Source organism: Lucilia sericata, unplaced genomic scaffold (assembly GCF_015586225.1).
Source record: "Lucilia sericata isolate MDLA Ls3-8-SP2 unplaced genomic scaffold, ASM1558622v1 Contig000901F_arrow, whole genome shotgun sequence".
Lineage (NCBI taxonomy): Eukaryota > Metazoa > Arthropoda > Insecta > Diptera > Calliphoridae > Lucilia > Lucilia sericata.
The window spans coordinates 98,051-125,478 of NW_023994888.1; the positions used below are offsets into that span (position 1 = coordinate 98,051).

The following is a 27,428-nucleotide window of genomic DNA, read 5'->3' on the forward strand; positions in this document are numbered from 1 at the left end:
TAATTTCTAAATATTGTTGGGGCCGTTTAAAAATAATCAATTCTTAATGCCCCTCTGCAAATTCAAATTTATTTTGCAAAATTAATTTAAAAATAAACAAAGAAATTGTGATAAAAGTTTAAAAATATTAAATAAAATTGGTCTTGATTTTCCTTTCTGAAGTGATGGCATTCTAAATCGAACAAGAAATATAGTACATTTAACTAATGTCAATATCGAATTTTCTGGTAATTCGGTCCGGGTTGTATTACTTCATTGAATGAAGTAAAATTTCGATTACGATTAATAATCAATTAAATTATTTTTCAAAAATAATCGTAATGATTATTTAATTCTCTGGTATAAAATTTCTGATTATTAATTGATTACGATTAAAATTAATCTAAAAATAATCAGGATTAATTTAAATTAATGAAAATTAAATTAATTTGATTATTTTCAAGGATTAATTTTGATTATTTTTGATTAATTTCAATACACTTAGTACAATTCTCTATCTTTTTACATTACGTGTAATGGAAAACTGTTTTTCAAGTTACACTCTATTCGATTATATGACTGTTTTATTGAAAACAATATATTTATCAAGTTTATTTCGATTGAAAATCTTGATCTCAGTACAACATATTAGAAAAAAATTAGTGCAATCTTTTCGAAATGGGTCTTAAAAAATCCGTAATTTTTAGCGGATTACCGGAAAAATAATTACATTTTTCATAAAGTTTTTTTTGGAGGAAATTATACCAAATATATGGAAAATAATCAAAATTAATCCTTGAAAATAATCAACTAATTTTTTGATTAATTTTGATTTTTTTTTTTGATTATTTTCAATAATTCCAATTAATCCCTGATTATTTTTAGATTATTTTTAATCGTAGTCAATAATTAATTAAAAAAATTGAAAATAATCGTTAATTAATCATTAATTTTACCTTTTTAATAGAAATAATCTAATTAATAATGATTACGATTATTAATCATTATTTTACAGCTATGCTTCATTCTTACTGTACATTGCCCCAAGCATTCTAAATGTTATTTATATCAACTCCTAGATTCTGTAAATAAGGTTTTAAAAAGCTGTAAACAAAATGTTGAAGTATCTACAAAGACCTAAGTTTCATTATTAAGAAGATCAGCAACTTTAATTCCCAAAGGTTTTCCAATATCTATTATCATTACTTTCACATTATTAAAATTAAAAAAAAAACGCCACCATTTCATTTTTATCCAAATGAATTTGTTTATTTAATTAACCATTAAATCATCCATAAATTCCACAAAACTGTCCATGTTTTTACCGGGTTCATACAATTTACGTTCGTTAAAATTTAAATTCTCCAAACAATTCTCCAACTCTTCCACAGTACAACATTCCAAATAGCCTTCCTTTTTCATATGTAAAGCCAATTCCTGCTGATGATTATTCATCAATTGATCGTTAATTACTAATATACCCGCTTTACGATTAGTCAATATATCCAAACAAGTGCCAGCTCCCGCATGACCAATCACAAGATCAGCATTTATAATATCCATACGTTTAGGTTCAATTTTAAAATCATACTGTTCCACTCGCATGCCATATTTGACGGCTATATCCTGTTCGTTGACTTTTTGGCCTTTTCCAATTTGTAGTATAAGATTTTTACATCCATTCGATTGAAGTATTTTGAGGACTTTGTCTGTGATAATAGTCTGTATAAGTGCATCAAATTTTGTGCTACCAACGGTGACATATACGGTTCGTATTTCTACCATATTGGGAATTATTTAAAGTATTTCTTTATTGAGAAAAAAATTGTTTATATTGCGACTAAGAAAAATAATTTTTTTGTTGATATTATTTAGTGATAAGGAAAAATATTACTCGTGTCAGTCGGTTATTTTAACAGCTGTTTCGAGTTTAATATGGTAACGCTATAAATAACGTGGCCACTATTTTTGTTTAATTTGACAGAAAACCGTTATGTTTAAAAAGTCTTAATCCATACAACAGTAAGTTTTCTCTCCTTTCCTTATAAATTTCATGTTCGGAAAAAAAATATTTCGGCTTTTATACCCTTTATCGGCATAAAACTCTGCTTCGATGTTTTAAGGAACACCACAAGAAGGGCCAAACAGTAGTTCCGAGGCATCCAATTGACAACACCAGCTTAAAGTAATGATTATCCAAGTTTATATACATATGTACATAAATAATTTATTTGAGCAGATAAACATGGCTCTGTAGAGCTCAAGTTGTTAAGATCGGTAGCTAGACGATGTTCTTGTATGATGTTGCAAACTTTCGGTTACAATAGACACCATGATTGCTACTCGGAATAACGAAATTCTTGTAGAAATTTGCCTATAGTAGGTAAAACTTGCGGATGCTTCATTTCAGCAAAAAAAAAAAAAAAAAATAACAAACAGCACTGCGTTTAGAGACAGTTCTGTATACCTCATTGATCGTTCAGGAATCCAATGTTTACTTAGAATTGCTTAAGTCAATATAGTAGAGAGACATTTGAATAATTTTCTACACAAAATGCCTGCCTTACATAATAGTATGGAAATAGTTATCCCTGAAAAAAAATTCTTCAAAATTTCGAAGCTGATGTTCTTAAGAATATTTATTAAATATTCAACTCCCTCGATGAATGTCTAGAGAAGTAATTTATCCATCTTTATTAGAGTTCTTAATATGAAAGAATTGTTTCAAGTCTTACATTTTCTGGTAAAAATAATTGTCTTTTATATTGTTAATTCGTTATTAATCATTACCATCGTAAAGATTTTTTAAAGAAAATTTGCGTTACATATTAATGATGTATTGGATACATGATAATACTATAGTATAGTGTTATATAGTCACTACCGTGTGCAAGCTACAGATATGTTGTGTTATGTTCGTTACAGTTTCAAAAATTGTATGAAGCATATTGCTTCCAATTGCGAATTTATTTTGTGTTGCCACATGATGGAATTTGTCCCCAAAATTTAGGATAATATAAAAAAAAAATTATGGTAGGATAATAGTGTATTTCCGATTTAGAGAATTTCATCGTAATTTGTCGTAAATCTTCAAACTCTGGTCAAATTTCAACTTTGATTTCACTAAAATCCAATTGTCATCTTGTTCTTGATCAGACATAAAACATGGCTCCTAATCGAAGAACCACCAACATTGAGTTAATCCTTCTGTATCTTCTTTAGAAATCTTGTCAACTGACATATTTCCCATTCAAATTGAAAATACTCTGAACTAACTCCGTCTACTTCCTCTAATGTCGCAACAAACACAATTGTTGTTTATCAAGTTTTTAATCCATTTTCTTACGTTTCAACACCCAAACCCCTAAAAACTATTACACCTCCTAGAAACTACGATTCGAATTTCATTGAGTACAGTTCTATGCTCAAAGAGTGATCTATACGATGATTGTTTAAAAATCTGTCTTGGTTCCTCTAATAGGAAGAAATCAGACTTCGAAATTTATATTGAGGGGCAGGTTCTCATTCAACTCATTAACCAAGTTTTAGGTATATCATATTTGTAGAAAGTTTAAGGAAAATTACATCAATATTTTGGGGAATTTCACCAAGTTGTTGAAAGGTTTATTTTATACACAGAAAATAGAGTCGTCTTTGTTGAATATCTATCAATAGATTTTTTAGACTATAGCGAATGCCGGTACTTAAGAAAATCGGTATTGATGAGAATCTAGGTTTTAGATAGTCGAATTTTTTATTGCTCAATATTGATGATTATTTAGAGTATATGGTAGAGGAAATTGAAACCCCTTGATTGGTTACCCAGCCTCTAAATATTTTAAACTCATTACCAAAAAATCATTCAACTTGGAATTTAAATACTCCAAATGTGAAGATTTCGCACAATTTATCTGGCTACATTAATTTTGTGTCTTACTATGTGTGTGGCCTGTCCAACCAGACACATATACAGAAAGAACGTCTGGAGCTTGAACAGCAACAACGAACCTCTAATTATTCTATAAAAATTTTTCACAACACAAAACGTTTAGTTGCTTGCCGGCCTTTGAGTTAAACAGTTCGTTCTTTTGGTTAGTGGATGCTCTTAAATACGACGAACAGCATCGTAGTCGTCACCATCATCAAAACAAAATTACATTTTACTGGCGCTTTTTTGATTTAATTTAGATTTTGCATACTCTGAAGGTGGTGGCAGTGTGTGTGTGTATTTCGAATCTGTGTGTAGCAGAGTACGAATAGAATAAAGTGATAAAACGTTTTCGCACGCGAGTCCAACCAAGTAAATCTATCTCATCTCTATATAGAATCGTGAGTGCGAGCAAATAAAAAACGAAAAAAAAAATCAAATATTTATGTGAATTTCGCGAGAATTTATCATCTCCTTTGGCTACATACTTACGTACGTAGATAAATAGATAGATGGATTCCATCGAATGGATGTATAGATTTGTTTTTGATGTGTGCTACTACTGCGGCTGCTGCTGTTAATTATTTGTTTACATTTTTTGTTGTTGTTGTTTTGATTCAATTACCTCCTACTACTTGCTGTGTAAACGCAACGGTTGGTTATTTTGATCTTTTGGATTCGCGTAGTAGTAAACCTACACGTATGTATGAACGTTTGTAGTTAGCGTTAGTTTTGCCGGTTTGCGCGCTCGTCGGTCAGCCAGCCCAGTAGCGGTAATCATATCATAAAAGTAATAAGATTTACGAAGTGTTGATGACTTTTTGATTTAAACGACAATATTTATGGTATTTATGTATGTGCTTCTGTGTTTTATTGTTGGTTTTAGCATCATATTCTTCAACGACATACAAATAAGAAAAAAAAATTAAGTAACAAAATATATGTACGTGAAGTGAAAAACAACTGAAGAGGAAGTGCAAAGAAATACGTAACGATTCTAACGGCGCCTAAATTAGGTATGTTAATATTTCATTTTTCAACGATTTTTTCTTTCTTAAAAATATTTTAAATACACATCTGTTTTGAATTATGACCAAAAATAAAAATGTTTTGTGAAACAAATTAATAGATCACCTGAAATATATATCACTTAAAGTGAAATCATTTAAAAGTGTTCGCGTTATATGTATACATATGTACATACTTGCACACATATTAATATTTACAGTGAAATGTATGGAAATTTGTAAATTATCAACAAACATTTCCAATCGGAATGGTTTTAAGTTTACAGTTAGATTTTGTTTAATATTCGTAAGATTCTGATAGTATAGATAGATAGATAGATAGATAGATAGATAGATAGATAGATAGATAGATAGATAGATAGATGATAGATAGATAGATCGATAGCTAGATAGATAGCTCGCTCTAGCTGCTTGCTCGATAGCTCGCTCGCTAGATCGCTCGCTCGATCGCTAGATAGCTCGATAGCTCGCTCGCTAGCTGTCGCTCGCTCGCTCGCTCTCGCTCGCTCGATGCTCGCTCGCTCGCTGCTCGATCGCTCGCTCGCCCCCCCTCGCTCGCTTGCTCGCTTGCTTGCTCGCTCGCTCGCTCGCTCGCTCGCTCGCTCGCTCGCTCGCTTGCTTGCTTGCTTGCTCGCTCGCTCGCTCGCTCGCTCGCTCGCTCGCTCGCTCGCTCGCTCGCTCGCTCGCTCGCTCGCTCGCTCGCTCGCTCGCTCGCTCGCTCGCTCGCTCGCTCGCGCGCTCTCGCTCGCTCGCTGCTCGCTCGCTCGCTCGCCTCGCTCGCTCGCTCGCTCCGCTCGCTCGGCTCGCTCTGCTCGCTCGCTCGCTCGCTCGCTCGCTCGCTCGCTCGCTCGCTCGCTCGCTCGCTTGCTCGCTCGCTCGTCGCTCGCTCGCTCGCTCGCTCGCTCGCTCGCTCGCTCGCTCGCTCGCTCGCTCGCTCGCTCGCTCGCTGGCTGCTCGCTCGCTCGCTCGCTCGCTCGCTCGCTCGCTCGCTCGCTTCGCTCGCTCGCTCGCTCGCTCGCTCGCTCGCTCTCTCGCTCGCTCGCTCGCTCGCTCGCTCGCTCGCTCGCTCGCTCGCTCGCTCGCTCGCTCGCTCGCTCGCTCGCTCGCTCGCTCGCTCGTTCTTGCTTGCTTGCTCGCTTGCTCGCTCGCTCTCTCCTCGCTCGCTCTCTCGCTCGCTCGCTCGCTCGCTCGCTCGCTCTCCGCTCGCTCGCTCCTCGCTCGCTCGCTCGCGCTCGCTCGCTCGCTCGCTCGCTCGCTCGCTCGCTCGCTCGCTCGCTCGCTCGCCTGTCGCTCGCTCGCTCGCGCTCGCTCGCTCGCTCGCTCGCTGCTCGCTCGCTCGCTTGCTCGCTCCTCCTCGCTCGCTCGCTCGCTCGCTCGCTCGCTCGCTCGCTCGCTCGCTCGCTCGCTCGCTCGCTCGCTCGCTCGCTCCTCGCTCGCTCGCCCTCGCTCGCTCGCTCGCTCGCTCGCTTGCTCGCTCGCTCGCTCGCTCGCTCCGCTCGCTCGCTCGCTCGCTCGCTCGCTCGCTCTCTCGCTGCTCGCTCGCTCGCTCGCTCGCTCGCTCGCTCGCTCGCTCGCTCGCTCGCTCGCTCGCTCGCTCTCGCTACGCTCCTCGCCTCGCTCGCTCGCTCGCTCGCTCCTCTCTCGCTCCTCGCTCGCTGTGTTCTTGCTAGTATATTGGATAGCTCGATAGATGTAGTCGTGATAGTGATGATAGCTGTTTGATTTAGCCGTATGTAAGTTTTCTGGTGACATCCTTGTCTTATGACCGTATTGAACCCCAACCTGATGTGTCGGATCTTGTTATTATACTGTCTGACTGTCAGCAACATTCCGGCTGTTTTGCAAAATGCTTTGCAGAACTCGTCTTATTTCTAGATATACATATATCCAAAAATATGGATTTTAATTTCAAAAAAAAAATTTTGTTTAAAATTAAAAATATGTCTATTAACGTTTTTTTAAGATTCCGCATAGCTCTATTTACTAGTATTTTATTAAAAATTCATATTTCAAGTTTAAAAACAAATACTTTTTTTAAGATCCATGCAAAACACATCCAACCATAACACCAAAATATGAACTATTAAATATCTATATCTAATGCCTTTATATCTCCCACTGCTTCTTGGGTAATATAAATTTTGTTGGGTGAAAAAAAAAAAACATCACTTCATTCAATATGTTTGGTTTTTGCAAAATTCATATACATATTCTTATTCCGTATGGAATATTTTGTTTAACATCATGTTGTTGAAATGTTTTTTATTTTGTATAAAAAAAAAAACTTAAATAATTGAGGATTACAATAAAAATGAAAGAAATATTAAACCAATTAAATATTTAAAATTATTACACACATGTGTGTGCCGGTTTATAGCCAACTAAAACTTATTTCAATAAATTTCAAATATTTATGTACGTTAGTTAAAAATATAAAATTGTATACAAAATAAAGAATAATTTTAGCTAAATAGTTTAAATAAAAATATGTTTGTTATCAAATAAGGATTTATAATAATGCTTTAACAGGGTCGGAAATGTTTTTTTAATATTCAATTTGAGTGTATGTATTTTCTTTTATTTTTTGTTCTAATTAAATAACCAACACTGTATAGACAACAGTTTAATTTTACTATTACTGTATAAATATTCTAAAAAAAATTTACTTTTGTATTATTCATCAGCCATTGACGGGAATATGTTTAGTAGCTGCCTCCAAAAACTTTACGTGCAATTTATATGTATGTATATGGTATTCAAATTTGAATATGTATGCATGTGTGTGCATATGTGTGTTAATAATGGCGAACAAACATTGTAAACGTTTTGTATTATTTAATTATACGACTAAAATATTATTTTCTTTTTATTAGTTCATTATTCTAATTTCTGATACTGTGAGAAGTGAAAATGTTTAAACAACATTATACTTAAACAAGTAAGAAATTATAGTCGGGCGAGGCCGACCATATAATACCCTACACCTGTTACAAAAATAAAATGTGATTTAGTTTTCATAATAAAGCATTTAAGTTGACTTGTGTCAGATACATATACTTAAGCCATTTATTGTTGAATAAAATAGTTGACATTTAAGTCAAATTTTGAAGGGGGATTTGTATAGGGGCTATGGTCAAATGAGACCCTATAATTATAAAATTCATGCGAGTCATCAAGGCTAGTATAGAACTTTGTTTTTGCAGCTTTTTGTCGAGATACGAGTATATTAAACATAATTATAAACTTAAAATCCCTATTCGTCGTTTTCAGTTGTATGGGGGCTAGATGAGAAAATGGACCGATGTTAACCATTTTCAATAGGCTTCGTCTCTGGGACAATAGAAGATCATGTGCCAAATTTCATTGAATTATCTTCAAAATTGAGACCTGTAGTTTGATTACAAGGTTTACAAGCCCTATTCGGGGGCTCAGTTGTATGGGGGCTAGGTGAAATAATGGACCAATATTAACCATTTTCAATAGGCTTCGTCCCTGGGCCAATAGAAGATCATGTGCCAAATTTCATTGAATTATCTTCAAAATTGCGACCTGTAGTTTGATTACAAGGTTTACATGGACGGACAGACGAACGGACGGACGGACGGACATAGCTAAATCGACTCAGAAAATGATTCCAACCCGATTGGTATACTTTAAGGTGGGTATAGGACCAATATTATTGTGCGTTACAAACATCAGCACAAATTCAATATACCCTCCCCACTAAAGTGGTGTAGGGTATAACAAATGTTTTATTAATGTGTATTTTCTTATTTATAACTGTTAAAATTTGACATAACAAATTTAAGTTATTCGGTGGAATCAATAAAAAAATAAGACTACCCACGACAAATTTTACGCTTTTTACTTGTGAACCATAAGTGCGACCAACACAAAACGTGAGTCATAAAATCATTTCTCATTTTACGTGTCCCTTTGATCTCCTCTTTACGACCATATCTCGAAGATACTCCTTTTAGATTTTAAACTATTTATTTTTGTATGACAGATGCCTTATTTTTCTTTTCGAACATAGTAATATTCGGGCTGTTAGTACTTATTTGGACTATACTCTTTATCCACATACACATACCTTTCTTACAATATTTACTGGAACTTTTTGTAACAGATTTAAATTATTGTTTACTTTTTTCATAGAATTTTTTAAATGTTTTGTATTTAATCCTTTAAAAAACGACATTTCCTAGAAATATACATACATACGTTAGTATTTTTAAGTTTTAATTTAAACAAATACTAAAGGTCTTTAACTTTTTTAACTTTTGCTCTTCACAGTATATAAATGTATTTGCTTCTGTAAAGATCCCGCAGTCATTCATTCATAACATGTTATTCATTGCATCTGTATATGAGTTGGTATGAATTGTATATTAATTGACCACAGCTGTCACAACAGTTTTTTAACCTCTAAAATTGAATTATTGTCTTTTTGGAAAAAAAAAAAAATAATAAAAAACTTGTTAGTAGGCCATGTATTTGTTGATAACACAATCAAAATGTTTACATTCTGAGAATATAGCTACAAACATATGGGTGTTGCAACACAAAATATTGGTCCTTTGAGATTGAAAAGAAAGTGGTTTTCTCAAAAGCCCACAAGTCAATTTTTTTGAGACGGTTAAATATTTATGAATATTTACTACATAGTATTTCTAATGTAATCTAATTTTTGGGTATTAAATTTGGAAGAGGAATAAACCGCGTGAGTCTAGCAATTTCCGATTTTATATATTAATAAATTTAAAATTTAGTTTGGAGTAAATATCGAAAACTTTAAAGCATTTGCAAGGAAGCTTATTTAATGCTCAGGAAAAAGTGAAATACATATTTTGAAACTTTAAAAATTTTATAAAAGTTATACCCTAATGTACATTTGCAAATTAGTTAATGAGCATGTGGTTTTTAAATATTTTAAATATATGAAATTGAAAAAAGTCATTAAAATGCTAAATTAAACTAAACTAATAAAATACAAAGACATTTCTAAACAACAGCTGTGAATTTTGGATATTATTCATTAGACATTTTATTTTTTAACACGTTTTGAATTTCAGAATCTAATTTTTTTAAAATTAAGTGAAGTTCGTCTTCGACTCTTTTATTGACTATAGTCCAGACTACTTACAGTTGATTCTAGAGTCCAGTACCGCAATTCAGTAACTTTTTAACTACAAAATTTTGTCGTTAAATAGTAAAAAATCATAAGTTAACAATAATTGTCGTTATGTGGTATTCTGAATTATATTTCACCGATTTTTTTCGTTAAACATAACGAAAAGTATCGGCAATGAAACGACAAATAAAAAGTTCACGTTAATAATTTTATATTTTAAAAATATTTCAATACAAAACTTTTGACATTGTCATATTTTTCCGATATTTGTCGTTAAAATATTCTAAGGTCGTTAAAAAGTTAAAGAATTGAGAATTCGTTAATGCAACCGATATTTATCGTTACTTTACGATATCGGTAGTTAAAATTAAAAAATTACAGAATTGCGGTACAGACTGTAATCAGACTATAATTGATTCTATAGATCAATAGTGTAGGCTAAGTCTAAAATACGGACTATAATTAGTCTATAGTCGGATCTACGGACCAGACTAGATAGAGTTGACTATAGTCTGGTCCGTCTATAGTCCACATTATTGTCAAGTCTATAGTCCAGAATATTGTCAAGTTTATGGTCCAGACTTTAGACGAGTCTATGGACCAGTCTAAAGCCAAACCTAAAAGACGATAGTCGAGTCTTTAGTCCCGCCTATAGACTGCTCTATGTTGCAGACTATAATCTAATCTATAGTTCAGACTATAGTCTACTCTATAGTCCAGACTGTAGTCTACACTATAGTCCAGAATGTAGTCGAGTTCACGGACCAGAATATAGTCCAGTCTATAGTCGACTGTAGTCTAGAATATAGCCTAGTCTATAGACTAGACTATAGTCGAGTCTATAGTCTAGACTATAGTCTAGTCTGTATTCCAGGCTATAGCCAAGTCTAAAGTTTAGACTATAATCAGACGAATCTACAGTTCAAACACTAGACGAGTCTATAGTACAGACTCTAGTCAAGTCTTTAGTCCAAATTATAGTCGAGTCTATAGTCCAGACTACATCCGAGTTTGTTGTTAGTTGCTTTAAATATGAACCCTTAATTGCCAAAAATCTTTAACATATTTATCAGTTTAAATGTCCTCTCTTCTTTGTTGTTTTTGTATACTTGTTTATTATATTCGCATAATTTTTCTTTGACAATTAATATTAATCACGTTGTCATTATTATGATTATGCAAAACTAAACTTAATTACATCTTAACTAGGGAAATACAAAGTATGAACAAAGTAAAAGGATATTTCATCCAACAATCAGTTCTGGTTTCCTTTACTGTTCAACTGCTGTTACTGTAACTATTTCTGTTTGTGAATTTGAAATCTTAAACCTTTTTGTGAGCTGCGGGTAAGAAATTCTACCACAAAATTATGTTACATATTCCTGCTCAGCTTTATATGTATTTAGTATGCGAGTATCATAATTATGTATTTGCAAATATGTTCTTTACTATTTCTTAAGTTACGGGTACTTTATGTTTCTTAATTAGTTAGTGGGGGTTAATAAAGTTTCAATTACCTTAGGGAAATTTCATACTAAATTACAAATAACCCACAACAACCGCATAAAAATTCTACACTTGTAGTTCATTTATACTCCTTCCGAGAGAAAAAAAATATATATAAAAAGAACAATACAAAAATATTACCTAAGTATTATTTGTCAAGGATAATGAAATGTAACATTATAGTGTAATTTCCTGTTTTGATTAATTTTGATTTCCTTGCTATTTTTAGGGTAAACTATTTTTAAATTAAATGCACATTTATGACATTTAAGTGTAGAAAATAATATAAAACGCAAACAAAAAGGAAACCAAATCAAAAAAATGTGGGAATTAATTTTTGCAAATCTCTAACAGGATGTAAAAATAATTTCAGGATTCCTACGGTATTGGATGTTAGATATTTTCTAAAATTTGTTTTCATTAAAATGTATTAGCTTGAAAAAAATTATTGAGGTTTCCATTAGACTGTTGTCTAGGCTTCAGACTCAACTATAGTCTGGAATATAGACTTGACAATAGTCTAGACTATAGACTTAACTATAGGACTAAAAACATGATTATAGTCTGGACTATAGATTTGACTAGGGTCTGTACTATAGATGTGACTATAGTCTGGACTGTAGATTTAACTATAGTCTAAACTGTTGACTTGACTATGATATGGAATATATGTATACTTGACTATGGTTTGGACTATGATTTGACTAAAGACCTAACTATAATTTGGACTGTAGACTTGACTATGGATTTGACTATAAACTTGACTATAGTCGGGACTATGGATTTGCCTATAAACTTGACTATAGTCTAGACTGTAGACTCGACTACAGTCTGGACTAGAATCTGGACGATAGACTTGACATTAGTCTGGAATATAGACTTGACAGAAGTCTGGACTATAAAAAACTTTCAAGTTAACAGCATTCGACTATAGTCTGGACTATAAACTCCGGCTATATTCTGGACTTAGTTGTCTTTAATGCATGTACTTCTCAAGTTTTAAAATATAAATGATAAACACATCATTTATAGATAACTTCAGAAAAATATTTAACTTTTGCACCAACTATTTATTGTTAAAATACTAATAACAAAAAAAAAAAAAAACTGATTTGTCAACAGTTTTTAAATAAGAACATAGTAATACTTTTCTTTGGGACTTGAAAAGCATTCTGCATGACATTTTGTTAAACAACAGTACATTGAATAATTTAAAATATACATTCGTAGTCGAAAATTTCAGTCAAAATCATGTTTAACTTTCCATACCAATATTCAATTAGTATACAAGTGTTAAACATTTCCCCGAAAAATAAAACAGCAACAAATATCTGAGTCTTCTTTAGGCAAAATAAATAAGAAACTGATAAAAAAAACACATAAAATTTAAAATCAAGTTAAAGGCAGAGTACGTATTAACAAAAATTTAACAACGACATGTAACTGGAGACAAACCAAATTCTCCACCCAAAAAGAGGACAAAACAAATATTTATACGATTCTACTGACATGAATAAGTCAGTTTAACTTAGTAAATATGAGTGTTGTAGAAGCAAAGTCAGTAAAAGCCATTGTTTATAAATTAACTTGGTAGTGATAGATTAAATTTGAATATGAATTTGTTGAACGAGTTTGTAGTTCTATTATAGTATTCATAAACTTAAAACATACAACATAAATCTTTAGAAATTTTGAATTTTTTATTTATTAAAAAAACACCAAATTACAGTTTACTGCTTTTGCATCTACGCCTTTAAAATACTTGTTTATTCCCTATTTTAATTGAAATATCTGTGTTTATTGGAAAATTCATTCTTTATTCTTTAAATTTACTCATCAAACGACGCGTTTTGTATGACTTTAATTGATTAACTCAAGAGAACGCCTCAATGATGCTGATGATGATTATTGACGTACTACAATTAAAATGAACATTTGCTAATTTTTCGCTAAACAATAATTTAAATATTAAATTAACAAAGTAATATGTTAATTAAATATTGTCTTTGTTGTGTATTTATGTAAAAGAGTATTAACATTTATATGTGTATAGTAAAATGTGTACATTGCGCATTTATTAAATGCGTACAAAGTACTCTGAATTTTCGAATTACTTTTGAATTCATAACTTTAAAAAATTGATATATTGATATATGTACATAAATTTTTTACGAAAATCATTTGTGGAAGATTTCCTCATTTAATTTTTAACCTAACTCATTTTTTACCATCTCCTAATAGGAATTTATAATGAATGTTCGTTTTCGCATATGCAAACGGGACTAACTAACTAACTAATTGGTTATCGTGGTACGCGAACAGTCAAGTAGAGTCGAAGGGATGCCCTTATAACAAACTTAATAATTAACTAACTAACTAACTAACTAACTAACTAACTAACTAACTAACTAACTAACTAACTAACTAACTAACTAACTAACTAACTAACTAACTAACTAACTAACTAACTAACTAACTAACTAACTAACTAACTAACTAACTAACTAACTAACTAACTAACTAACTAACTAACTAACTAACTAACTAACTAACTAACTAACTAACTAACTAACTACTAACTAACTAACTAACTAACTAACTAACTAACTAACTAACTAACTAACTAACTAACTAACTAACTAACTAACTAACTAACTAACTACTAACTAACTAACTAACTAACTAACTAACTAACTAACTAACTAACTAACTAACTAACTAACTAACTAACTAACTAACTAACTAACTAACTAACTAACTAACTAACTAACTAACTAACTAACTACTAACTAACTAACTAACTAACTAACTAACTAACTAACTAACTACTAACTAACTAACTAACTAAACTAACTAACTAACTAACTAACTAACTAACTAACTAACTAACTAACTAACTAACTAACTAACTAACTAACTACTAACTAACTAACTACTAACTAACTAACTAACTAACTAACTAACTAACTAACTAACTAACTAACTAACTAACTAACTAACTAACTAACTAACTAACTAACTAACTAACTAACTAACTAACTAACTAACGTACTAACTAACTAACTAACTTAATACTTAGGGCGGGTTTTTCAGATAAAGATAATCTACATTCTTTGTTTAAACCTAGTTTAATATATGTTTTGTGTTTTTCAGTAAACAGTAACGTTACTGATTATCTTAGTTTAACTGAGTGTTATTGGCCAATTAAACTTAAGTTATAAGTGAGAAGACACAATTAACAAAAGCAATAAAACAATGATTTCGGAAGAACAAAAACTTAATATTTTAAGTAAATTGCAATTTTCTGATTTGTTTTATTTATTATTGTTTTAAATGTTTATTTAACAATTTTCCAAAATTTTTTATATTACAAAAGTATTATTTGCAAAAAACAGCTGTTCATTGTTTATGTTTTTGAGTGAAAAGTTGGCAATACTAACAAAGTTAACTGAACTTAAATCCATAACTGAAAAACACAATCATCATTAAAGTACGCCTAAATTTGTTCCGAGTTTAATCTAACAGCAAGTTAAGCCTAGTAAGAAACCCGTCCTTAATAACTTAATAACTAACTAACTAACTAACTAACTAACTAACTAACTAACTAACTAACTAACTAACTAACTAACTAACTAACTAACTAACTAACTAACTAACTAACTAACTAACTAACTAACTAACTAACTAACTAACTAACTAACTAACTAACTAACTAACTAACTAACTAACTATCTAATAAACTAACTACCCAGCTAAAAAAGATCATGTATGGATCATATGTATATAAAGCATATATATATTTTCATATATGTTCATATCCGAAAATTGGCGTAATTGGCATAATCTCCATATATTTTCATATATTTCCATATTTGTTCATATATTTCCATACTTATCCATATATGGAAAATTTTTTCATATATAATTCCATATACACATGTATGTGTCCATATATGTATGACTTGATTATATATCCCCATTTTTCGGATAGGAACATATATTAATATATATGGTCTATATATGATTCATATATGATCCATATATGATCGTTTTTAGCTAGTAACTAATTTATGAGCATATGTAGTATAGGCTTTCGCTAAATTGTCATTAACAACTTCCCTAACTTATAGAGATCAAATCTAAAAATAAACGAATATCCGAAAGTACATAACTGAATGGGTGAGCGGATAAATAATGGCAATGTCATTTTGTAACATTTAACCCTTAGACGCAATTTTAATTAAGTTCAAAATCGTTTCATTTAATTGCTAAAATGGGTGTAGTTTCTATTTAATTAAATAAATGCTATTCTGTCTGCTGAGATAAAATATGCAATGCAGTTACTTTCAGTATATGTATGTATATATGTATTTGCATTACTCATAGAATATTATAATTATTTAATAAGCCAATTATTTGTAAAAAAAATATATATACAGTGGACGTCCAATAGTACGTATACTCTTTATTACGAATATCCAATAATACGAATGGCAAAATTGTTGCATTGTCTACTCTATAGTACGAATAAAGTCACAATTTTTCTTTTCGATAGTACGAATAACGCATTTTTTATGGGAATTTTGGTTTTATTTACATATGAATGAAGTTTTGGATGATAACGCCAATGAGGAAAGTATTTTATTAGTTCCCGACAATAACTCTGCTGAGAACAATATTGAAGCCTCAAAAGCGCTGTTATTGAAAAAGCCGTAAGAATCATTTTACAATGTAATAAACATCGATGTTAAATGATTGATGTTTTAATAAGTAAAATGATATTTATATACATATGTATGAACTGTTAATTTTGAAAGTAGTGTGACTCCACATTCCAAACAATGGGTTTAAGGATAACTATTCTAATTTTTAAGAGAAAATTATAAATTAGAGAATTGTGGTATATTCCATTCAAGTTTCTAATAAAAGTTTTATGTAATCTGAACATTTTAAAACATTGTAAATTGCAAATTGTCTTTGGCACACATCTTTTTAAAAACATTAAAATTTAAAACCTTCTACATATATCTCATTTCAACCATTGGACTCACGATACTTTCAAAATTAACAATTCATATACGTAAATATGTCCCTTTTATGCCTGTTTATGTACAAGAAATTTATTTAAAATAATACACATTTATTATATTTTGTTCCGTTATGTAATTTTTCATGAAAAATAAAACAAAAATAAATAAAATCCAATATTTTATGTGTATTATTTGAATTTAAACATACAAAATGTGTTGTTCAATAATACGAATTTTCGGTATTACGAAAGGGCCTGACACTATATAATTCGTACTAGTGGACGTCCACTGTACTTCTAATTATCGTTCATTAGATCTCATTATAACTTAATATTAAAAATAACACTTTTATTTTTAAAATAAAAACAATCAATACATAGTAGGTTATTCAATCGGTTAACCGTGGTTTGAATAATCGTTTATTCTTGATTAAAATAACAGAAAATTGTTAAACTTCAAATAACATATTAACTGATTAATTAGTTTCAATTATGAGTCTAATAAGTGATCACAAACTAAGCTCCGTTTTTAATGCAACAAACTTATAAAGTATGGGGAAGTTTGCGGGACTCAACCCTCGCAGCCTGCTAGAGAATTAGTAATTTATTCGACTAGGTTTTATAAAGAGCTTTAGATTAACTTATACTTCTTTCTAGGGTTCTATAGTTGAAACGAAAAGTCGACTTTTCGACTTTTTTCATTTAGTTAAAAGTCGACTTTTCGACTTTTTGCATTTTATGAAAAGTCGATTTTTCGACTTTTTTCATTTAATTAAAAGTCGACTTTTAGACTTTTCGACTATAAGTATTTTATAAATAGTCGACTTTTCGACTTTTTTTGACTTTTTCCGACTTTTCGACTTTTTGACTATTTTCGACTTCTTTCGATTTTTTTTTCGACTATTTTTTGCCTTCGATTTTTTCCGACTAATTTAGAGTTTTTGACTATTTTTCCACTTTTTTAAAATTTTCGACTATTTTTGACTTTTTTCGACTTTTCGATTTTTTACGACTTTTCGATTTTTTTCGACTTTATTCGACTTATCGACTTTTTTCGACTTTCAGACTTTTCGACAAAGTCGACTTTTTTCACAGACGATAGTCAAGTTATCGACCTTTTTGGAACAAAATAGTCGACTTCGACTTTTCGACTTTTTTCGACAAAAAGTCGATTATTCGAAAGTCGATTTATAGAACCCTACTTCTTTCTTTAGAGAATTGATTTGGACACAGAGGGGGAAAGAAATATACACGCCTGGTACCAAATTGACACCAAACTGTATATAATTTTTCAATAACATCTGTTGTCAAAGTATATACATACATACGTACGACACCACTATGTAATGTTGACAATATTGCAACAATTCGTTGTCGAAATCAAAATTTTATACACATCCGTTGTCTAAATGTTAACAAACGCGGTAAGCTCACTATTGACAAACAATCGGTATGTATATACTTTTGCAACAGATGTTATTGAAAAATTATAAACTCATTGGTGTCAATTTGGTACCAGGCGTGTATATTTATTTTTCCCTCTGTGGAGAAACTTCTATTTTTTGTTTGTTTTTCAGACCCTCCCTAAAAGTGGTGTAGGGTATAAAACTTCCTTTAAATTATCTAACTATTAGCTGATTAAGTTAAAAGAGAGAGATACTCCTGTCAATTGGAGAAATACTTCGGCCCCCACAATTCTGTATAATTATCAAAGCTTAAGTACAATTACTTTCCATAGGGAGTACCTTACAACCCAACCTCAACTTTTAATTTTTCACTAAAAAAAATTTATTACTTTTTCCTCTAATCTGTTAAGTTAAAAGTACAAATAATGTTAATAAGAATAAATATTCAATATAATTTATTTTTGTTTGTAAAAACAAAACAAAAAAAAGGAGAAAATTAAACAAACAAATAAATATGTGTGTTTTGTTAGAAAAGTTTATAAAACATATGCAAATTATTTGTAAACAAATTTTATTATTGTTTATTATTTAACACTCGTATTTAAGTTGTACATCTAAATAATACACATATAAACTAATTGTTTTTTGTTTCAAATTTTGTGAATATTTACAGCATGACAAGATATATTTGAAACAAGTATAATAAATTTTTAAAGAATTTTTAAAGTTTTAAAAAATTCGCATTCATTGTAGTGGCAAGTAAAGGGTTGGGAGTAGTATGAGTACAATACAATACTTACGGTACGAACATGATATGCTGCCCCATTTATTTGTTTAATATCTGTATTTAAATACCAGCTTGTATTTATTTTATTTAAATTGAAAATTTATTTTGCAATTAAAGGGGCATTAATTATTTTTTTTTTCTTGTGCTTTTTTAACACACGCGCTAATAGAACAATTTTTCAGCAATTAAATTATTTTTACGAATGTTTCATGAAATAAAATAAAGCTGTCAACATTAAGATTATTTAAATACCCGTACATATGTTTATTTTATATTGATCGACTGGTAAAGATTACAATCTTCTAACATTTGAGAAAAACAATTAAATAAAAATTAATTCCAGACTTTGTTTAATAGTTTTTTAAACTTTTTTCTTTTAATCTTTACAAATAATCAAATTTCTTAATCTCTCTAAAATTGAAATTTAGCATAGCCATGACCTTAATCTTGTGGCATTTGATAACATAAACTAGTCACACGTATTTTGATTGAAAACTTAAAACATATTATAGACTTAAACCAGAATTAAAAATGTTTTGTCATTGTCTAAAATTAACAAGCGGAAATGCCGAATCATAAATACCGTTCACCTAGTACAAGCTTAAATAATTAACAAATAATGGGCCGATACGGAAAAAGTGTCGCAGAATGATTTGAATATAGCCAGCAAAAACATGTTACTCAACAACTTACTTTTCAATGACTACTACATATCGTCTGCATTACATAGAATGAGTCTAGTAATGACTTCCAAATAATTTATTATGTATGTGTGAATATAGTGAATATAGCCAGCAAAAACATGTTACTCAACAAATTACTTTTCAATGACTACTACACATCGTCTGCATTACATAGAATGAGTCTAGTAAAGACTTACAAATAATTTATTATGTAAGTGCTTACTTTTCAGTCTTGACATATTATATTCGAACTTTGTTTTAACTCAAACGAAAAAAAATTGCAGACAATTCTTCCGCTCAGAAACAAAACTACTTACTTAACCCCCTATTTGCAGCCGATGGTAGTAAGTACTTACCTAACTCACTACTTGCAGGTAAGCGTGATAAGTACTTGCCTTCCAATGTTTTGCTGTGTACATGCATATACAAAAACCTATTCGTTTAGAACTTTATCCCGATTATGGCTTTATATGGCAGCTATGACCAATTATGGTCCGATCGGGAAAAGATTTTACAGAATGATTTGCATGTGTTACAAAACATATTTAAATCGAGTTTTATTCTATTATAATTATTAATTCATGTGTTATTTACGATTAAGATTGTCGAAGTGGACTTTATATTGGTGCTATAGTCAATTATGGACTGATCCGAAAATAATTTCGCAATTGTGTATATACGAAACATACTCGAGTTTAATTTTATAATTATTAATTATGAGTTATTAATTTAAGATTGTCGGAATGGGACCTATGGTCCATTATAGACCGATCCGAAAACAATTTTGCTGAATAATTTGTATATATGTACATATATGTAGATCATACATGGGAGTAGTGAATTATATCGACTAATTAATTGACGATTTCATTAGCATTAAATTGAAAAAAATTATAATTATTATTTTTTTTTCATTAGCATTATTTTGTCTAATGGTAATGCTTTTTAATGGAACGATTTCATTAGTAATTATTTAAAAAGAAATTTTCATTACCATTATTTAATGGATTTTACAAATTTTCGAATATTAGTTCGATTTTCGAAACTAATTTCGAATATTAGTTCGATTTTCGAAACTAATTTCGAATATCCCAACATTATAATGTATTGTCATTAGGTAAAATCATGCATGCCAATTTTCAGCCCATTCGGACTAGAAGAACTAGTTTTAACAGCTTTAAAAAATTTTCGAACACGAGTTCGAATTTTCGAATTTTTTTTTAGTTTTTATGACACAGAGATTAATTTAAAAACATAAAAAATTTTTCGAAAATAACTTCGAATTTTCGAACTTAATTTCGAATATTCGAACATATTATTGTATTGTCATTAGATGTACTTATGACGGCTAAATTTCAGTCAATTTGGACTACGGGAACTGGTTTTAAAAGCTTTCAAACCTGTGCTCGAATCTTCGAAAAATTTTCCTGAATTCTTATTAAATATATACTAATTAAATTTGTTTTAGAAAATTCATTATCAAATTCATTACCATTATCAAAAAAGTTATAATGAAAAAAATATAATTTTCATTAAATGGTACTTAAAATGTTTTTCATTAAAATTTTTTCTATAAATGGTAATGAAATTTTAATGCTTAATGAAAAATTCCCATGTATGATGTAGATATATATACAACATTTAAATGAGTATTATTTTTATCCCGAATATTGAAGATATGATTAAGTATGGATCGATCGTTAAAATGAGAAAATTATGAATGAGAAAAAGGAAATTTTCTTTGGTTTTCTGAAATTTTTCTCATATCTCCATTTTTTATAATATATTCAACTTATCGATATAATGTCTGTTTAAATTATCAGAGATTGGGCTCTCGCAGATATCTGGGATCTTCTGAAAACAGATTTAAACATACATACAGTCAGACAGACCGACCTAACTTAATCAACTACCCCATTTATTAGGACTCGGAATAGAAATTACAAATGGAATGACAAACTTATGTATACATAACCTAATTACGAGGGTGAAGTTTACAAAAATATTAATTAATATTATTTGTAAACGGTGTTTTTGTATAAAATTTTTTTTACAAATATTTTATTTACTATTAATTACCAAAAATGATACATATCAAATAAATAAAATATCCGCAAGATTTGCATATGTTTTTATTTCAATTAAAAATTTTTTAAAGTAAACATTAAATTGTATGCAAAATATGCTGATTGTTATTATTAAACTGATAACCCCACTAGTCAGGGAACCATAATTTATTGCCAAGAATAAATAATGTGTCATACATATTTTGGGCATCAAAATATCAATAATAATATTGGGAAATTTTTGTATATTTAGTCAACATTTATGAACATATTTACAAAAGATAAATTTTTTATCGAATGCAATCAATATATTGCGTATGAAGAAATTTATTAGAGCTTAACCGTGTCAATTATTGAACTTTCGTCAAAATTATAAAACTTCCGAAAATAAATAAAATTTAATTTACAACAAGGTTTAGACAGGACGATTAGAGAGTTATCTTTCTCACGAAAAAAAAAAATTGAGAAATTCTGAACTTTTTTGTCTTATTGTTTTTGGGTCGTGAGAACGCATTGTTAAGAGCTGGGAAAAAACAATCAAGGGAGAATTTCTAGCTCATTGAGGTTGACCCCCAATTTTGCTGTTTGGTCAAACCAATACCTCTAGTCTGCGAGGACTATAAACTGGTGATGTCAAATGTATTCTCGGCCTTATCATGCATTATCAAAGTTGTAAATAAAATTAGAAACCCAATTGGTTTTTTGGAACACCTTGTAGTATACCATATAAAATGGTAATAATAAAGAAAATTTTCTTTGATCACATCGTTTAGGGGATGCGATCAAGCACGTGTCTAATATGATCTAAAATAAATACCATACATCTTTATAATCACAACAAGATTTTATTGTTTTTTCCGGTTTAAGGAAAATTAATTATTTTAATTGTTTACTCAAATAATAAAAGATAACCTTTTGCAAATAATAAATTAACAAAAAAGAAAAAAAAAATGTTTACTGACTAACTAAGTATGTATGAATATAAATTTAAAATGTATTTATTTGTTTTATTTTTTAGAATTTATTAACTTTAATGTGAACCACCGGGAGGAAATTCAACACAGATAAAGTAATAAAATTCACACAACAAGTGTTTTTCAACACCAAATTCAATATAAACGCACACCTGCCTAGTGGGGCAGGCCATAACGTTAATTGGTATGGTTACCCATCCGCATGAAAATTTAAATATGGAATCTCAAAGATCGGGTGGCAATAATACCGCTACCACGCAGTTTATTACCCATAGAAGGGGATACACATTGTCTTGCAGTACTTTACTGCTATTGGGAGCCTTCTTTATCTGTACTTTACTTACGGTTTCCTTTGTGGTCTATAATTTTGCAACATGTGATGATTTGCTACCCAACGAAGATGAAGATATCGTATGTACTGCTGTACCCACGAGACACAAAGTCAACGAGCAAAATGCCACCGATGCAACGTTACGTACATACGAACAGGATGTACGTTTGCCAACGTCAATTAAACCCCTCAAGTATAACATTTCATTAGAGCCCTATTTGTACGAGGGTAATTTCACCTTTAATGGTGAAGTTCACATTAACATTTTAGTCCTGGAGGATTGTTACAATGTAACAATGCATGCCATTGATTTGGATATTTCAAAGAATGATGTTGCCATAGTGCCTCTTGAAAGGAAATCGGATAAGAAACGCTCTAATAATACTAAAGTGGCTAGTAGTGGAGCTGCTGTTGCTAATGAGGGAGTTGCAGAATTACGTATACGCAAACAATATCTACTGGAGGCCAAACAATTTTTCATTATTGAATTGTATGACAAACTTTTAAAAAATACCGAATACGTGATTAAAATCAAATTTAGTGGCTTAATACAAGACTATTTACAAGGATTCTATCGTAGTTCGTACAAGGTGCGAAATGAAACAAGGTAAGCAAGTAGTTGGATGGGTGGTTTTTGATTGGGAGGAATGTATTATATTTTAATAATAACACAGGCCAACAAATGTTTAATCTATAAACCAAATTATACTTTTTTAAAGAATAGAGCAGCACCGAATCTGACTCTGAATTTCTCTATCACATTAAGTTTTCGAGATATCTCATTCTTAAAATTTGTTGTTCCTCTGAAATTTCAATCTATCAACTATAACCTCAGAAGAAGAAGGAGTTTCGGCTCAGATATACCTTTTTTTCTTGAAATATCATAAAACATGATGTGATGGATATATACTAAGGTCAGATTTGGATTAAGCGCAGCTCAATTCTTTAAAATAAAGATGCCTTCGCTGCGCTGTTATAGCGTCTCAATTATTGACAAAAAACGGTATTTTTTTAATATTTATGACACGATACCTGGAAAACCTGATGTAATGTAAAAATTCTGAGTCCATTATTCAAATTAAGCTAAATTTTTTCGACTTATTTTAAAAATTTGTTGGCCTGTGTAATTAAACATGTTTAATGATTCTTTATGCATAAATTCTAGTATTTATTACGTTTTATATTAATTATTATTTGTATATTTTATTCTTCTTTGAAAATGTGGACGCACATTCGAAAAGGTGGTTGGCCTCTACACAATTTCAAGCTACAGACGCACGACGAGCATTTCCCTGTTTCGATGAGCCAGCTTTAAAGGCAAATTTCACCTTGAATATAGCAAGACCAAAGAATATGTCAACTGTTTCAAATATGCCCATACTTAGAACTAAAAAACAGTAAGTGCTAATATGAAGATCTTTTAGTATCGGGAACTTTCGAAATTTGTTTAAATTAAACTTTCATTCAACAGTGAAACACTACCAGATTATGAATGGGATTATTTTGATGAGTCTCTGCCCATGTCAACCTATTTGGTTGCCTATAGTATATCCGATTTTAGTAAATTATCGGATGGTAATTTTTCAGTATGGGCTAGACATGATGCCATACAATCCGCCTCTTATGCCTTAAGTGTTGGTCCAAAAATATTGAAATTCTTAGAAGAATTTTTCGATTTGAAATTTCCTTTGCCGAAAATGGATATGATTGCATTGCCAGATTTTCAAGCAGGTGCTATGGAAAATTGGGGTCTAATAACTTACAGGTATTCAAATGCTATAAATTAAACTATAGTTTTCTAAAGCAAATATATTAACAACATTTAGAGAAACTACCATGCTCTTTGAAGAAGGCGTTTCGGCTTCAACTTATAAACAACGTGTAGCTTCGGTGGTGGGTCATGAATTGGCTCATCAATGGTTTGGTAATTTGGTAACACCTAGTTGGTGGTCTGATATATGGTTAAATGAGGGTTTTGCCAGTTATATGGAATATTTAACTGTGGATGCTATAGAACCTGAATGGAGAACTATGGATCAATTTGTGGTGAATGAATTGCAAAATGTTTTTCAATTAGATGCCTTATCAACATCACACAAAATATCTGTAGAGGTTGGTAATCCAGAGGAGATAACGGAAATATTTGATCGCATTTCCTATGGCAAAGGCTCTACTATTATAAGAATGATGAGTCACTTTTTAACCTCCAACATATTTAGAAGAGGCTTAAATCGTTATTTGAAGGAAATGTAAGTGTGATGGATTTTTTGAGAAAATGTTTAAGATTCATTTATGTAATAAATAATTACAGGGCCTATAGTTCTGCAGAACAAGATGATTTATGGCATTCTTTAACTTTAGAAGCTAAATTAGAGGGTCTTCTAGATCGTGATACCACGGTCAAGGATATTATGGATACCTGGACTTTGCAGGTTGGTTTTCCTGTAGTACACGTTTCCAAACATCCCAATACGAATGTTATACGTTTGGAGCAACAACGTTTTGTTTATGAAAATTCTAAGAATGCCAATAATGAAACAGAAGAAGAAGAGGATCCTTTGTGGTGGATACCAATTACTTATACCACTTCAGAAGAATTAGATTTCGAAAACACTAGACCTTTAACCTGGATACCCAGATCGAAAATTTATGAAATTGAAAGTCGCAACTTGACAACAGCCGATTGGTTTATTTTTAATATACAACAAAGTGGCTATTATCGTATTAATTACGAATTGTCCAATTGGCAAACGATTACGGGTCATTTGATGAATGCGCAAACATTTAAACAAATTGCTCCCTCCAATAGGGCTCAACTGATAGATGATGCCATGAATTTGGCCAGAGGTGGTTACTTAAGCTATGAAATAGCTTTAAATCTTACACGTTACTTAATAAACGAAGATGATCATGCGCCTTGGAAGGCAGCCGTAAATGCTTTTCAATTTATTGATTCCATGTTTGTTAGTCAGGGTGACTACGATTTGTTTAAGGTAATATTGAATAATTTCGTTTCAAAACATTTTCAAAAGGATTTTCTTTTATAATTTTAGAACTATTTATTAAAACTGGTAGACAGGGTTTATAACGAATTGGGTTTCAGAGATTCAAAGGATGAAAATAATATGTTGGAGCATTTTAAACGTGTGGAAATTTTAAATATGGCCTGTCATTTGGGCCATCAAGGTTGCATATCGGATAGTGTGAGACATTTTCAGAATTGGGTACAAGTTCCTAATCCAGATGCCAATAATCCGTAAGTAAAATGCTGAAGAAAAACAGAGTTATTATATAAATTTATTTCTCTGTAGCATTTCTCCAAATCTACGCGGTATTGTTTACTGTACAGCTGTACAATATGGTACTGAAGCCGAATGGGAGTTTGCATTTGAAAGATACTTGAAAACAAGTGTTTCGACTGAAAAGGAGATTATATTAACCGCTCTAGGATGTTCTAAAGAACCCTGGATATTATCCAGATATTTACGTTATTCGATAAGTGGAGATATGGGCATAAGAAAACAAGATGTTTATCGGGTATTTGCCGCCGTATCATCAAATGTTGTGGGACAGAAAATGGCTTTCGATTTTATACGCAACAATTGGGAGGACATAAAAACTTAGTAAGTATATGTTATTCCTATACAAATAAAAAGTTCTAACCATATTTTTCCTATCTTACAGTTTGGGTTCCTCCATGTCCAATTTCAATACAATTTTGAAATTCGCCACAAAACGTATTAATTCGAAATATCATTTAAATGAATTGGAAGCATTTGTTTTGAAAGAGTTAAAGGACAACAGCCGTTTATCTCAACAAATTGTCGAACATGTCCAAGTTAATGTCAATTGGATGAATAAAAATTATCAAACAATATTAGAATGGTTACGAAAAGAATCAAAAAGTTATTTATAAGTTATTTTATTAGCTCAACAGTCCAAAGTTTTTATTTTCTTTTATAATACAAATAATGTTAAGTATTAATATTTAATTTTCGTAATTTAATATTTTAAGAAAATGTTAATTAAGGCTTCATTATGTGATCAAACATGATTAAGCCTTGTATCAAAAAAAAAAAAAAAAAAAAAAAAAATACAATCTAAAGGGAAAGTTGTAACGGAATTTTGTGTATACTACGACTTTTTTTTAGAATTTGTTAGTATTAACAAGAAATCCAAACGTCCAATCCTTTACAGATCGCCTAATGTTTGCCTTAAAGAATGAATTACTATTTTTTTTAATTAAAATAGAAAGTGTCAAAAATATTTCCTCTATTGCCCCAAATTTAGTTTTCTCTCCTACAAAGCCATTTTAATTTCTCTTATTTTGACATGAAATAGAATCTCAACAACATTATTGCATTTCATTTTCTTCATTTATGTATTTCGTTGTATATTAGTTTTGTGTAAAATTTTAATTATAAATTCAAAATAATAATATGTAATACTTTTATATACATAATTTGTATAATATTAAATTTTATGTTTAAGCTTTTATCCAAAGAATTATTTAAATATGTGTATGTATGTACCATGTATTTTGTTAGTAAAGTACTTAAAATTTGAAACTTGAAAAA

At 30.8% G+C, this 27,428-nt stretch overlaps 2 protein-coding genes across 6 annotated transcripts; one reads left to right on the forward strand and one right to left on the reverse strand.

The window, feature by feature from the left end:
* Window positions 1–1,221: 1,221 nt before the first annotated feature.
* Window positions 1,222–1,861, reverse strand: LOC119608940 (UDP-N-acetylglucosamine transferase subunit ALG13 homolog). Its single transcript, XM_037963547.1, has one exon. It carries the CDS (start codon window positions 1,762–1,764, stop codon window positions 1,252–1,254), a length of 513 nt encoding a protein of 170 aa, XP_037819475.1. The 5' UTR covers window positions 1,765–1,861; the 3' UTR covers window positions 1,222–1,251.
* Window positions 1,862–4,029: 2,168 nt separating this feature from the next.
* LOC119608939 (aminopeptidase N) lies at window positions 4,030–26,945 on the forward strand. 5 transcript variants are annotated; one of them, XM_037963545.1, is made up of 10 exons: window positions 4,030–4,308; window positions 4,794–4,923; window positions 22,565–23,458; window positions 24,093–24,248; window positions 24,323–24,616; window positions 24,678–25,100; window positions 25,163–25,844; window positions 25,905–26,107; window positions 26,163–26,474; window positions 26,536–26,945. In XM_037963545.1, exons 3-10 carry the CDS (start codon window positions 22,707–22,709, stop codon window positions 26,765–26,767), a joined length of 3,054 nt encoding a protein of 1,017 aa, XP_037819473.1. In that variant the 5' UTR covers window positions 4,030–4,308; window positions 4,794–4,923; window positions 22,565–22,706; the 3' UTR covers window positions 26,768–26,945. The 5 variants fall into 5 exon arrangements, with proteins under 5 accessions (XP_037819473.1, XP_037819474.1, XP_037819471.1 ...); XM_037963546.1 differs by having other exon boundaries at window positions 4,030–4,070; XM_037963543.1 differs by having other exon boundaries at window positions 4,041–4,697.
* Window positions 26,946–27,428: the final 483 nt, after the last annotated feature.